This window comes from Trachypithecus francoisi, unplaced genomic scaffold (assembly GCF_009764315.1).
Source record: "Trachypithecus francoisi isolate TF-2019V2 unplaced genomic scaffold, Tfra_2.0 Lachesis_group11, whole genome shotgun sequence".
Classification (NCBI taxonomy): Eukaryota; Metazoa; Chordata; class Mammalia; order Primates; family Cercopithecidae; genus Trachypithecus; species Trachypithecus francoisi.
In genome coordinates this window covers 9,680,117-9,694,146 of record NW_022681456.1, presented here as the reverse complement: position 1 = coordinate 9,694,146, position 14,030 = coordinate 9,680,117, and the positions used below count along the sequence as shown (strand labels likewise).

Sequence of the window (14,030 nt, the reverse complement as noted above, 5' to 3'; positions counted from 1 at the left end):
ACCTGAGGTCAGGAGTTCGAGACCAGCCTCATCAACATGGAGAAACCCTGTCTCTACTAAAAATACAAAATTACCCGCACGCAGTGGCACAGGCCGTAATCCCAGTGACCCAGAACCTCAGGATGCGGTCTTATTTGAAAACAGGGTATTTGCAGATGTAATTAGTTAAGATGAAGTCATGGTGGATGAGGGGTAGGCCCTAAATCCAATGCCTGGTGTCCTTATAAGACAAAGGAGGTTGGGCATCATGCCTCATGCCTGTAATCCCAGCACTTTGGGAGACCAAGGCAGGCAGATCCTTGAGCCCGGGAGCTCGAGACAAGCCTGGGCAACATGGTGAAACCCTGTCTCTACAAAAAGTATAAAAATTAGCTGGGCGTGGTAGCACATGCCTGTAGTCCCAGCTACTTGGGAGGCTGAGGCAGGAGGATTACCTGAGCAGGAGATGAGGGAGGCAGAGGTTGCAGTGAGCTGAGATAGTACCACTGTACTCCAGCCTGCAGGAAAAAACCCCATTAAACAACAAAAGATAAAGGAGAGGGAGATGAGACACATAGACACGGAGGAGAACATTTGGCTGCAGAGGCAGAGACTGGGATGGTGTAGCCACAGGTGAGGATGCCGGCAGCCCCCAGAGGCAAGGAAGGACTCCTGCTGAGAGGCGCTGGAGGGAGTATGGCCTTGCTGACATGAGACTATGAATCTCTGGCCTCCAGAACTATGAGAATAAACTGTTTTCAGCCACCCAGTTTGTGGTCATTTATTATGACAGCCCCAAGAAGCCAATATGGCAAATATATGGAGAAAGGCCCAGACAGAGGGCACAGCAATTTTGGTTTTTTATTTTTGTTTTTGTTTTGAGAGAGTCTCGCTGTGTTGCCCAGGCTGGAGGGCAGTGGTGGCAATCTCAGCTCACTGCAACCTCCGCCTTCCGGGTTCAAGCAGTTCTCGTGCCTCAGCCTCTCGAGTAGCTGGGATTACAGGTGCACGCCAGCACGCCTGGCTACTTTTTGTATTTTTTGTAGAGATGGAGCTTCGCCATGTTGCCCAGGCTGGTCTCAAACTCCTGGCCCCAAGTGATCCACCTGCCTCAGCCTCCCAAAGTGCTGGGGTGACAGGCATGAGCCACCACGCTTCTGACAGCACGGTTGAGCCCCATGTGTCCAATTCGGCAGCCACCAGCAGCCACTGAGCACTTGAAATGGGGCCCATCCAAATGGACATATGCTGCAAGCATAAAATACACATTGCCATTGTCAGCTGACGGATAAACAAACGTAGGCCCTGCACACAATGGAATGTACTCAGCCTTAGAATGGAAGGAGATTCTGACATGGGCTACAACATGGATAAACCTCGAAAACATTGTTAGGTGAAATAAGCCAGACACAAAAGGAAAAATACGATATGACTCCACTTATAGGAGACGCCTACAGTAGTTAAATCCATAGAGACGGTAAGTAGAATGGTGGGTGCCAGGGGCGAGTGGGAAATTAGTGTTTAATGGGACAGTGTTTCAGTTTTGCGAGATGAGAAGAGTTCTGGAGAAACACTGTGAATGTACTTAATGCCCCTGAACTGTACACTTAAAAATGACTAAGACAGGGCCGGGTGTGGTGGCTCACGCCTGTAATTCCAGTACTTTGGGACTCCAAGGCAGGAGGATTGCTTGACGTCAGGAGTTTCAGACCAGCCTGAGCAACACAGTGAGACCCCCATCTCTACCGAAAAAATTTAAAAATTAGCCAGGCATGGTGGTGCACACCTGTCGTCCCAGTTACTTAGAAGACTGAGGTGGGAGACTCTTTTGAGCCCGGGAGGTTGAGACTATGGTGAACTATAATTGCGCCACTGCACTCCAGCCTTGAAGACAAGCCCTGTCTCAAAAAAAAAAAAAAAAAAAAAAGGGAGAGCGGGGGTTAAGATGGTAAATTTTATGTAAAATGTACATTACGTTTTTTTCACAATAGAATATGAATATATACACATATACACATGTATGTATCCTACCAGATTTCAAAGACTTAATATAAAAAAATGCAAAATATCTCATTGATAATCTCAATGATAATTTTTATATTGATTACATGTTACAAGGAAACTTACTGCTTTGGATCTATTGGGTTCAATAAAATATATTATAGAAATTACTTTCATCTGGCCAGGCACCATGGCTCACGCCTATAATCCCAACACTTTGGGAGGCTGAAGCAGGCGGATCATGAGGTCACCATCCTGGCTAGCACAGTGAAACCCCATCTCTGCTAAAAATACATAAATTAGCTGAGCGTGGTGGCACATGCCTGTGGTCCAGGCTACTCGGGAGGCTGAGGCAGGAGAATCACCTGAACCCGGGAGGCGGAGGTTGCAGTGAGCTGAGATCGCCCCACTACACTCTAGCCTGGGTGACAGAGAGAGACTCCATCTCAAAAAGAAAAAGAAAAATTACTTCATCTGTTGCTTTTTTTTTTTGTTTTTTGAGACAGAGTTTCACTCTTGTCACCCAAGCTGGAGTGCAGTGGTGCGATCTCGGCTCACTGCAACCTCTGCCTCCCAGGTTCAAGCGATTCTCCTTGCCTCAGCCTCCCAAGTAGCTGGGATTACAGGCACCAGCCACCATGCCCAGCAAAATTTTTTTTTTTTTTTGAGATGGAGTCTCGCTGTGTCACCCAGGCTGGAGTGCAGCGCCGGATCTCAGCTCACTGCAAGCTCCACCTCCCGGGTTTACGCCATTCTCCTGCCTCAGCCTCCCAAGTAGCTGGGACTACAGGCACCCACCACCTCGCCCGGCTAGTGTTTTTGTATTCTTTTTTTAGTAGAGACGGGGTTTCACTGTGTGAGTCAGGATGGTCTCGATCTCCTGACCTTGTGATCCACCCGTCTCGGCCTCCCAAAGTGCTGGGATTACAGGCTTGAGCCACCGCACCCGGCCTAATTTTTTTTTTTTTTTAAGTAGAGACGTGGTTTCACTATGTTGGCCAGGCTAGTTGTTGGCTAGGCTAGTCTCGAACTCCTGACCTAGTGATTCACCCACCTCGATCTCCCAAAGTGCTGGGATTACAGGAATGAGCCACCGTGCCCAGCCTCTTTTTACTTTTTTGAATGTGCCAAGTAGAAGAATGACAATGACTTCTCTTTTACTGAGCAGTGTTGTTCTGCAATGCCCTTCAGAAAATGACAACGTGGTCAGTTTTCCTCTTTCCCTGGTGACTAAGCTGTTCCTTTAGAGCCCAAAGATTTTTTTCCAGACCCATGAGCAAATCTTCACACCCCATCCCCCGGCACGATGGCTTGCATACCTGTCATTCATTTCTGCATGTGCTAACAAGTTTCTGTGCGCTGCCCTCCAGCTGACAAGCTGGATTTCCACAAACAGCCGGGAGTGAAGTGCTTTTTAATCTGGAGACTTCCGGGGGTAGAGGAGCCTGCCAGGTGCCTCTGAGCACAATGCCACAGTTGAACTGCTGGGAAGGCCATACTGTTCCATGCAGAGCTGGCTCCTCTCAGCACCCCCTCACCTCCTACACAGGAAATGGAGACTGCACCCCCAAGTCCTCAGTCTACCCCTGCCTCTGCCCGGTCCATTCTCAGCCCTCACTTCCCGGGCTCCACCTTCTTCCAAGGACCTTGTTTGTCCCAGGTCTGTTCTCCCAGCACGTGGAAGACATGCTTTGTCCGTGCTGTGTTCCCATGGTTTCCCATGCAAAATAAAAATAACCATGAAAGGCACGCCTGGCATCTGCCTGGTCTTTCCACTCAGGCGGGAGGGCTACTGCCATGTGCCTCCTGAGCTAACCCTTTGGGAGCTAACCCTTTGGGAGCCGGACCCACGCTAGATGCCATTTAAGTGTGTCTCAGATTGCTCACACGTGGGCTGATTCATGACAAGCCCAGCAGGGATGTGGAAGGCTGTGGAAGCAAAGCAAAGCTCCCCAGGTGGAGGGTGCTGCGAGCGTGTGTGCACTGATGCACAGGGAAGCGGCTCAGAGCCCTCAGGTCCAGGCCCTGTGGGTCCCTGAGGCCTCTGGGCTCCCTGCAGAAGTGTCCGAAGTTTAACATAGTTTCCCTATGGCCCAGCAATTGCACTCCTCGGTATACACCCCAAAGAACTGAAAACAGAGGTCCACACAAAAGCTTGAGCGCAATGTTCACAGCAGCATAATTCACAACAGCCAAAAGGTGGTGACGTCTCACAGGTCCATCCACAGATGAATGGGCAAATGACATGCAGTATGGCCACAGAACGGAATATGATTCAGACATGAAAAGGAAAGGCCAGGCACAGTGGCTCACGCCTGTAATCCTAGCACTTTGGGAGGCCAAGGTGGTCAGATCACCTGAGGTCAGAAATTCAAGGCCAGTATGGCCAACATGGTGAAATCCTGTCTCTATTAAAAATAGAAATATTAGATGGATATGGTGGTGCACACCTGTAGTCCCAGCTACTCGGGAGGCTGAGGCAGGAGGCTCACTTGAACTTGGGAGGTGGAGGTTGCAGTGAGCCAAGATTGCACTACTTCATTCCAGCCTGGGTGACGGAGTGAGACTCCATCTCAAAAACAAAACAAAACCAAAAAGTCCTCCTTCTTGGGCTGAAGGAAATTGGGATAGAGTGTCCGGGATCCTCCAGGCCCAGGCTTACTTTGCTGCTAGAAAACTTTCTAATGTGCAAGTCACTGCAGCAGGGAGACCTAAGCCCCAGCATGTGCCTCCCTGCCCTGCCTCCAACCTGGCAAAGTCCAGAACAGGCACAGAGCGGGCACTCCATCCGAGATAAGGAAGACAAAGGAATGCATGGCAGGCCTCTGTCTGGAATCGTAAGCTCTTGGGCCGTGGAACGCCACGGCGGACCAATCCATGGCGGGCGTGATTTCAGTCTCCCCCGCAGCCTTAACCACAGGGTCTCCAGCAGCCCTGGGTCAAAGGGTCCTAGAGAGACATAAGCCTTCCTTCAGGGAGCTGATTTCAGCCGATCTGGGTTCCACTTCTGACTCTGCCACTAACTTGCTGTATGACCTTGAACAAATCACTCTCCCTCTCTGAGTCTAAACTTTTCTCATCTGTTCAATCAGTAGGTTGGACTGGATAACGATAACCCATAGTAATAATAGCTAATACTTGCTGAGTGTACCAGGTAAGATTCTAAGGGGTCTATACAGATTCACTGATTTTACCCTCATGACAAGCTTCTGAGGGAGGTATGGTCATTTCTCCCATTTTTACATGGGGGGGCAACTTAGGCACATGAAGGTCATGTGACTTGATCAAAGTCACATAGCAGGGAGGTTTCAGGGTCAGGACTCAAACCTGAGCCGCCTGGCTCCAGAGACAGTGCTTAGAATCATGAGAACTTTTGTTTTCATTGTTACTAATCACATCTCAACAAAGGAAATCCAAGGAAAAGAGAATCCAGACCTGAATAAAACTTTTCATTTTTCCTTGGTTCCCACAGTCCTTTGCAGTGCCATATATGCTTTTATATATACATTTATATATATATATATATATACACACACACACACTTTTTTTTTCTGAAACAGAGTCTTGCTCTATCGTCCAGGCTGGAGTGCAGTGGTGCAATCTCAGCTCAATGCAACCTCCACCTCCCAGGTTCCAGCGAAATCACCTGCCTCAGCCTCCCGAGTAGCTGGGACTACAGGCACACACCACCACGCCTGGCTAATTTTTGTATTTTTAGTAAAGATGGGGTTTCATCACGTTGGCCAGGCCTCAAACTCCTGACCTCAAATGATCCACCTGCCTCGGCCTCCCAAAGTGCTGGGATTACAGGCGTGAGCCACCGCGCCTGGCCTTCAGTGCCATATTTGATTCTGCAGAGTGGTCACCACACATTCTGAAGTTGGGCACCCACCCAAGGTCCATCCCCATCCCATCAAACATGAGGAGGAGGCTCATGTGGGGAGCCAAGGAGTTTCTCAGAAGTGATGACTCTGAGATTCCTTGGGGTAAACTGTAGGAGGCAGCCCTGCTTTAGCGGGCAGGAAGCTGCAGGGCTGAGCAGAACAGGTACTGCCCACAGTCCCGCCTGGCCCGAATCTTGCGGCCCGTCTGTCCTTTTCCCAGCACCAGAAGAGGCCCTGTATGAAGGTTCTAGACAAGTGCTTACTGGATGAGTGACAGTTCCGGGGCTCCAGCGCCATTCAGGTCTGGGATGCCATCCCAGGCTGCTCACTGGTAAGTGTGTGCCTGTGATAAGAGCCTGCAATCTCTTCCCAGCATAGTTAGAATAAAATCCAAACTTTAGTCTCTACAGAGCTATATGACCTGACCCCTGTGACCTCATCTCCAATCTCCCGAGGCCTCAATCATCTTCTGATACCCTAGCCTTCTTTTTTTCATCTTATTGTCGCTCAGGCTAGAATGCAGTGGTATGATCTCAGCTCACTGCGGCCTCAACCTCCTGGGCTCAAGTGATCCTCCTGTCTCAGCCTTCAAGTAGCTCAGACTACAGGTGTGCACCACTGCACCTGGCTAATTTTTAAAAAAATTTTTTAGTAGAGATGGGGTCTATGTTGCCCAGGCTGGTCTTGAACTCCTGGCCCCAAGTGATCTTCCTGTTCCAGCCTCCCAAAGTGCTGGGATCACAGGTGTGAGCCACCACGCCTGGCCTACACTAGCCTTCTTGGTTTCCCTCAAATGCTCATGTCCCAGGGCCTTTGCACGACTGCCCCTGCAACCCCGACAGAACACGCGCAGATATTTGTGTGGCTCACTCTGTTACTTCATGAGGGTTCAAATGGGACCTCCTCGGAGGCCTTCCCTTACAGCTGTATCCAAAGATGTCCCTACCAAGTCACTCTATCACATGCCCCGCTGCAGCTCTCCCAGAGCACGGCCGCCCCCGGACCTATGGCATCTGTGTGTTTACATGTTAAGCCCCTTTCTCCTCTGCACAGCACACAAGCTTCCCAAGGGCAGGTTTAACACGTATCCCAGGGCCAAGAGAGGAGCCTGACAAACAGAGGGGAACCTGTGACAGTTTGTTGAAAGGACCTCTGTGTTACCATCTGTAAACTGAGGCTACAGTATGTCTCTCTGGCAGGGTTATGGTGTGAATCAATATGACACAGAAGGCAAAGGGCTTTGGGAATCAGCCAGCACTGCATCAACGTCCAGGGGCGGTGGCGACCATCGCTGATGTGGGCGATGAGAAAAGGAACGGCCGGCCCCCTTGCATTGGCGCCGGCCCCCGCTTACCTTCATGCTTCTGGAACTCCTCCTCTGAGAAGTTGACATCCTTGTGGGAGAGGTTGGTCATGAGCTGCTTGTTCTCCTCCTGCAGCTGGGCGATCTGGGAGAGGAGGTCCTGCGCCTCCCCTCGCCACACATCCTCCACCAGCTCCAGCTCCTGCCATGGCGAGGGGACAGCGTGGGGTCACTGCCCGCCCAGGGCGGAGGCTCTACCCACCCCGACCCTCAGGGGCAGCTAGGGTTGCCGGGACTTTAGGCTGTCCCCTTCCTCGTGAGAAGTGGGCATCAGACAGCTGGGCCAGCAAGGCCACCATGAGCCCCATATGGCACCTTTGCAAGAAACAGAAGGCACCTTCCTTGGGGCAGATGCCTGTGTTTATGCTGTTAGGACCTGGCCCAGTGAGAACTGCCCCAAGGACAACTACAAAGCTGGTGCCGCATCTTGGAGCTCTCTTCAGAGCAGACAGAGCTGCCCCAGGATAGAGGGGTTCTAACATTCCCAACCTCTGGGGGCACACCCTCGGTCTCTGGACAGACAGTTGGGACAAATCTCTCTCCAGGAGAGCCAGAGGCCTTGAGAATCCTGGGGATGCCGAGGCAGACAGGGGCCCTGGCCCCAGCGTTCCTTAGGTGTCTGATCCAGGTATCTCTCCATGGGGTCTTCAACCACTGACGTGACCACCCTGAGCCTCAGTTTCCCTCAGTGGGGGAACCAGAACAAAGGCTCACAAAGTGAATGTGAGGATAAATAAAATCGGTCTATTAAAGTTATTTTGTGGGTGGCTGTAGTCAAAGAAGTAGCCAATAACAAGTGCTGACAAGGATAGGAAGAAACTGGAACCCTCCTACACTGCTGGTGGGAATGGAAAATGGTGCGGACGTTTTGGAAAACACTCTGGCAGTTTTGTAAAACATTAACACAGAGTTACCGTAGGACCCAGAGATTCCAGTCCTTGGATCGGCTCAAGAGGTATGAACACAATGTCCACATGAAAACGAACACAATGTCCACGTGAAAACAAACACAATGTCCACATGAAAACGAACACAACGTCCACATGAAAACGCATGCAGGTGAATGTTCCTCACAGCATTACTGCTAGTAGCCAAAAGGCAGAAACAACCCCAGTGTCCATCAACTGACGAACGGGTAAATAAACGTGGCACATCCGAACAATGGAACATTATTTGGCCATGAAAAGGAATGAAAGTCTGACATATGCTGCAACATAGGTGGACCCTGAAAACATTGTGGAAAGAGGCCAGACACAAAAGGTCACATGTTATATGATCAGTTTTAGAAAATGTCTAATATCAGCAAATCCACAGACATAGGAAGCAGACTGGAGGTTGTCTAGAGCCAGAGTGCTAGAGGGGAGACGGGGAATGTCTGTGAACGGGTATGGATTTTCTTTTGGGGGGTGATGAAAATGTTCTAAAATTGATAGTGGCCAGGCACGGTGGCTCACACCTGGAATCCCAGCACTTCGGGAGGCCAAGGCAGGCGGATCACTTGAGATCAGGAGTCTGTGACCAGCCTGGCCAACATGGCAAAACCCCGTCTCTACTAAAAATACAAATATTAGCTGGGCGTGGTGGTGGGCACCTGTAATCCCAGCTACTCGGGAAGCTGAGCCAGGAGAAATGCTTGAACCTGGGAGGCAGAGGCTGCAGTAAGCCGAGATCAAGCCACTGCACTCCAGCCTAGGGCATACAGTGAGACTCCATGTCAAAAAATAAAAAATAATAAAATAAAATAAATAAAAAATAAAATACAATAAAATAAAATAGTGGTTCACTGGAGCCTGCTGACCCAAGTTTGAATCCTGTTTCTGCTGCTTACTAGCTGACCTTGGCGAGTTATTCAACCTTCTGGTGCCCCAGAAATAGGGAAACTAGTGTAGTATCTGCCGGGAAGGGTGGGCATGAGGATTAAATGGTTACTATAAGTAAAGTGCCTGGAACATGCCCGGCACCCAGAAAGCACTAACAATGTGTATGCTGATCTCTGTCCCATCCCTACAATCCATCACAAGTGGCCAGGTGGCCGGATGCTAGGCATGGCCTCTGTCCATCTTCTAAATAAGTTCTCAGACCCATCTCCTTTGTCACAAGCCTGCTGCACTGGGGAAGAGAGGAGTAAGAGCCTAGTATTTGCACAGAGGGCACAAGGTCACCAGGGGAGGTGAAGGGCAGGGCCAGGGTGGAAGTGGTGGTGAAGGGATGGAGAGGGCATGTTGATCTCCCACAAGCAGGTGGGGCCTGGAAGCAGAAAGAGGCTCATCCAGCTCTGTTCCTCTCTGTTCCCAACTGGCACAGGCTGGGCTCACACAGGGCTCAGAGAATATTAGTCAAGTGTAACTGGCTGGGGCAGGCAGAATAACAGCTCCTAAAGTCATCCAAGTCCTAATCCCTGAGAATATGTTAATTTATGTGGCAAAAGGGACTGTGCAGAGCTGATTAAGGATCTCAGACATGGCACGGTGGCTCATACCTATAATCCCTGTAATTTAGGAGGCCGAGATGGGAGCACTGATTTAGGCAAGGGTTTGAGAACAGCCTGGGCAACATGGCAAAGCCCCGTATCTACAAAAAATACAAAAATTAGCTGGGCATGGTAGTGCACGCCTGTAGTACCAGCTACTTGGGAGGCTGAGGTGGAAGGATCACTTGAGCCCAGGAGGTTGAGGCTGTCGTGAGCTGTGACTGTACCACAGCACTCCAGCCTGGGCGACAGAGCAAGATCCCACCTTTTTGAGACGAAGTCTCGCTCTGTCGCCCGAGCTGGAGTGCAGTGGCCGGATCTCAGCTCACTGCAAGCTCCGCCTCCCAAGTAGTTGGGACTACAAGCGCCCGCCACCTCGCCCGGCTAGTTTTTTATATTTTTTAGTAGAGACAGGGTTTCACCAGGTTAGCCAGGATGGTCTCGATATCCTGAACTTGTGATCCGCCTGTCTCGGCCTCCCAAAGTGCTGGGATTACAGGCTTGAGCCACCGCGCCCGGCCCCACCTTTTTTTTTTTTTAAAGGCTCTCGAGGCTAGGCGTGATGGCTCATGCCTATAATCCCAGCAATTTGGGAGGCCAAGGCAGGAAGATCACTTGAGGTCAGGAGTTTGAGACCAGCCTGACCAACACGGCGAACCTCCATCTACTAAAAATACAAAAATTAGCTGGGCTTGGTGGTATGTGCCTGAAATTCCAGCTACTCAGGAGGCTGAAGCATGAGAATCACTTGAACCTGGGAGGTGGAGGTTTCAGTGAGCCAAGATTGTGTCACTGCACTCCAGCCTGGGCGACAGAGTGAAACTGTGTCTCAAAAAATAAAAATAAAAAAAAAAGGCTCATGAGATGGGGAGATGATTCTGGATTATCTGGCTGGATTATCTGGTGGTCTGGTGGGCTGATGTCATGCCAGGGCCTTCATAAGAGGAGGGCAGGTCAGCATTAGAGGAATATGAGGGAGATGGGAAGAAGCTACACTGCTGGCTTTGAAGATGGAGGAAGGGGCCACAAGCCAGGGAATGCAGAGTCCATAAGTTGGGGAAGGCAAAGAAATGGATCTTCCTCCACAGCCCCACAAAGGAGTGGAGCCTTCCCAACACCTTGATTTGAACTCAGTGAGAGCCATTTCTGACTTCTGACGTCCAGAAATTTTTCAGTATTATTCATATTGCTATTACCCGTATGCCTCCATAATACTGTATGACATTGTATCCATAATATTGAATTATCCAGTTCAATAAGACAGTACGTTTCTGGCCAGGCGTGATGGGTCATGCCTGTAATCCTAGTACTTTGGGAGGCTGAGGCAGGAGAATCACTTGAACCTAGGAATCTGCGGCCAGCCGGGGCAACATGGCAAGACCCCATTTCTGCTGAAAATTAAAAAAATTAGCCGGGTGTGGTGGCACACACCTGCAGTACAGCTACTTGGGAAGCTGAGGCGGGAGGATCACTTGAGCCCACGGGGCTGAGGCTGCAGTGAGCCATGGTCACGCCACGGCACTCCAGCCTGGGCAAGAGAGTGAGACGCTGTCTCAGAAAGAAAAAAAAAAAAAAACACATTTCTGCTGTTTTGAGCCACTAAGTTTGTGTTCATTTGTTACAGCAGCCACAGGGGATGAACACAGACTTTAACCCTCAGTTCTCTTTTTTGCTTCTCTCAACGAACTGAAGTTGATGCTGGGGTTGCTGACTCTTGCCTCTGAGTTGACCACTCAGAATCTCACGCTGCCTCCATACCAGCTCAGTGGCTCTCCCGAGAAGTCAGCCCTGATCAGTTATCTCCTTCACGTTCCTCGCTCAGTGCCAAGAGTCCTCAAATTCCTCATCCGAGCCTACAAGCCCCAGCACCTTCCTGATTCATCTCCCAGTTCTCTTCCTCATTCGCTCTGCTCCAGCCACACTGACTCGGTGTTCCTTGAACACACTAAGTGCATTCCCACCTCAGGACCTTTGCACTTCTCACGTCTTCTGCCTGGAATGCCTCTCCCCCAGATCAATCTGTGGCTGGATCCTATCCTTCATTCAGATCTCAGCTCAGATGTCACCTCCTCAGGGAAGCCTTCCTGACTACCCCATCTGTTAGACCACCACCCTAGTGAGTCTCTCTCATATCTCCCAGTTTTATTTCCTTTATGGCACTTATCATAGGCTGATTTTTTTTCTGAGACAAAGTCTCGCTCTGTTGCTCAGGCTGGAGTGCAGTGACATGATCTCGGTTCAATGCAACCTTCACCTCCCAGGTTCAAGCGATTCTCCTGCCTCAGCCTCCTTAGTAGCTGGGATTACAGGCACATGCCACCACCACACCCAGCTAACTTTTGTATTTTTAGTAGAGATGAGGTTTCGCCATATTGGCCAGGATGGTCTCAAACTCCCGATCGCAAGTGATCCAGCTGCTTTGGCCTCCCGAAGTGCTGGAATTACAGGTGTGAACCACTGCGCCCAGCCTGAATTTTTTTTGTTTTTTTAATCTATCTTGACTAGGCACAGTGGCTCACACCCGTAATCCCAGCACTTTGGGAGAACAAGACAGGATGACTGCTCGAGCCCAAGAGTTCAAGACTAGCTTGGGCAACATAGTGAGACCTTGTCTCTAAAGGATAAAAAAAAATTATAGTGTGCCTGTAGGCTTAGCTGCTCAGGAGGCTGAGGTGGGAGGATCACTTGAACCCAGGTGTTCAAGGCTGCGGTGAGCCATGATGCCATCATTGCTCTCTAGCCTGGATAACAGAGTAAGTCCCTGACTCAAAAAAAAAAAAGGAGAAAAAAATCTCTGTCTCCTCCTCATGCTATGGCTGTTGAGCATTTGACATGTGGCTGGTCTGAGTGGAAATGTGCAGCAGGGGTTAAAGACACACCAGATTTCAAAGATGTAGTAGGAAAAAAAGAGTGCAGAATATCAAATTATAAGTTTTTATATTGATTATAGGTTGAAACGAAAATATTTTGGATATATTGGGTCCCATAAGATACATTAAGATTAACCTCACTGGTTTGTTATTTTGTTGTTTTTGAGACAGAGTCTCACTCTGTCACCCAGACTGGAGTGCAGTGGTGCGATCTCGGCTCACTGCAACCTCTGCCTCCTGAGTTCAGGCGATTCTCCTGCCTCAGCCTCCTGAATAGCTGGGATTACAGGCGCCCACTACCATGCCCAGCTAATTTTTGTATTTTTAGTAGAAATGGGGTTTCGCCATGTTGGCCAAGCTGGTCTTGAATTCCTGACCTCAAGTGATCCCCCTGCCTTGGCCTCCCAAAGTGCTGGGATTACAGGTGTGAGCCACCGCACCCAGCCAACCTCATTGTTTTTTATTAACATGGCAAAGCTGCATAATATTTCTATAGTATAGCACTGCACTAAAAAGTCAGGCTCATCAGGGCCAAGACCTCATCTGTCATGGTCATTACTGTCTCCCCAGGGTCCAGAACAACGCCTGGCACACAGTAGGTTCTCAGTAAATATATTTGCTGAATGGGTGAATGAATAGCGTAGTCTGGTATGTTACATGCAAGTGTATCAGCCCAGCCATTGCTTTCTAGAATTTATTTGTGTTTTCCCTTTCTTCCCTGTGACCTGCCTGCTGCCTGACATGAGAATTTGCTTTTCTCTGCAGAGCCATGGCACCAAGAAGGGCAGTGTGTTCACTATGGCCTGTCAACAGGGTTGCAGACTGAGTAACGAGACAGAACATGCCCCAACTGTGGCCTGCATCTGAGGGATGAGTGGAAGTGAGTGAGTGGGTCTGCTGGGAGGAGGAGTGGGGGGAAGAAAGTGCATGTGCTTTACTGGAGCCATAATTGCTGAAAGAGAGAGCAGAAAGGAAGGGGGAGGGGAAGAAGCAGGGGAAAGGGAAGAGGAATGGAGGCAGACAGACTAAACCAGGATATGCCAAAAAGACTTTTGTGGAAATATCACCTTGAAGAGCCTTTGAGACTTCAGGAAAAAAAAAAAAAATCAATACAAGTCTCTCTCCATCCCAAGAATGTGAAGTCAAGGGGTCTGGGGCTGGGGTAGGAAAGGAATGGCATCCTTGATTTAGAGAGGTCATCCTCAGTGTAAGTCAACAAGCCCTGGCCCTGAGCGCACGGTGTTCACTTCCCAGCTGAACGTGTTCCAGAGGCAACAAGTGCAGCTGCTGAGAATTCCATGTGACTTCAGACCTGGTGGCCTCCGACGGCTTCCAAGGATTTCTCCCAGCCCCTCTGCAATGGAACTAAAGAGCCCCAGTTTGGGGACAGTATAGATGCCAGGACTTCTGTGTGATCTGGTCAAAGCCCCTTGGTCCCTGTTAATTAGAGGCGCCACACGAGA

The 14,030-nt window shown here is 49.8% G+C and overlaps 1 protein-coding gene across 5 annotated transcripts in view; it reads right to left on the bottom strand.

Annotated features, from left to right (window-relative positions):
* RILPL1 (Rab interacting lysosomal protein like 1) overlaps positions 1–14,030 on the bottom strand; it is a 60,616-nt gene that overhangs the window by 43,948 nt on the left and 2,638 nt on the right. For all 5 annotated transcript variants that reach the window (XM_033220173.1, XM_033220171.1, XM_033220174.1 and 2 more), the window contains exon 2: positions 7,219–7,369. In XM_033220173.1, the coding sequence (XP_033076064.1) occupies positions 7,219–7,369 (151 nt within the window). The remainder of the gene's footprint in view (positions 1–7,218; positions 7,370–14,030) is intronic.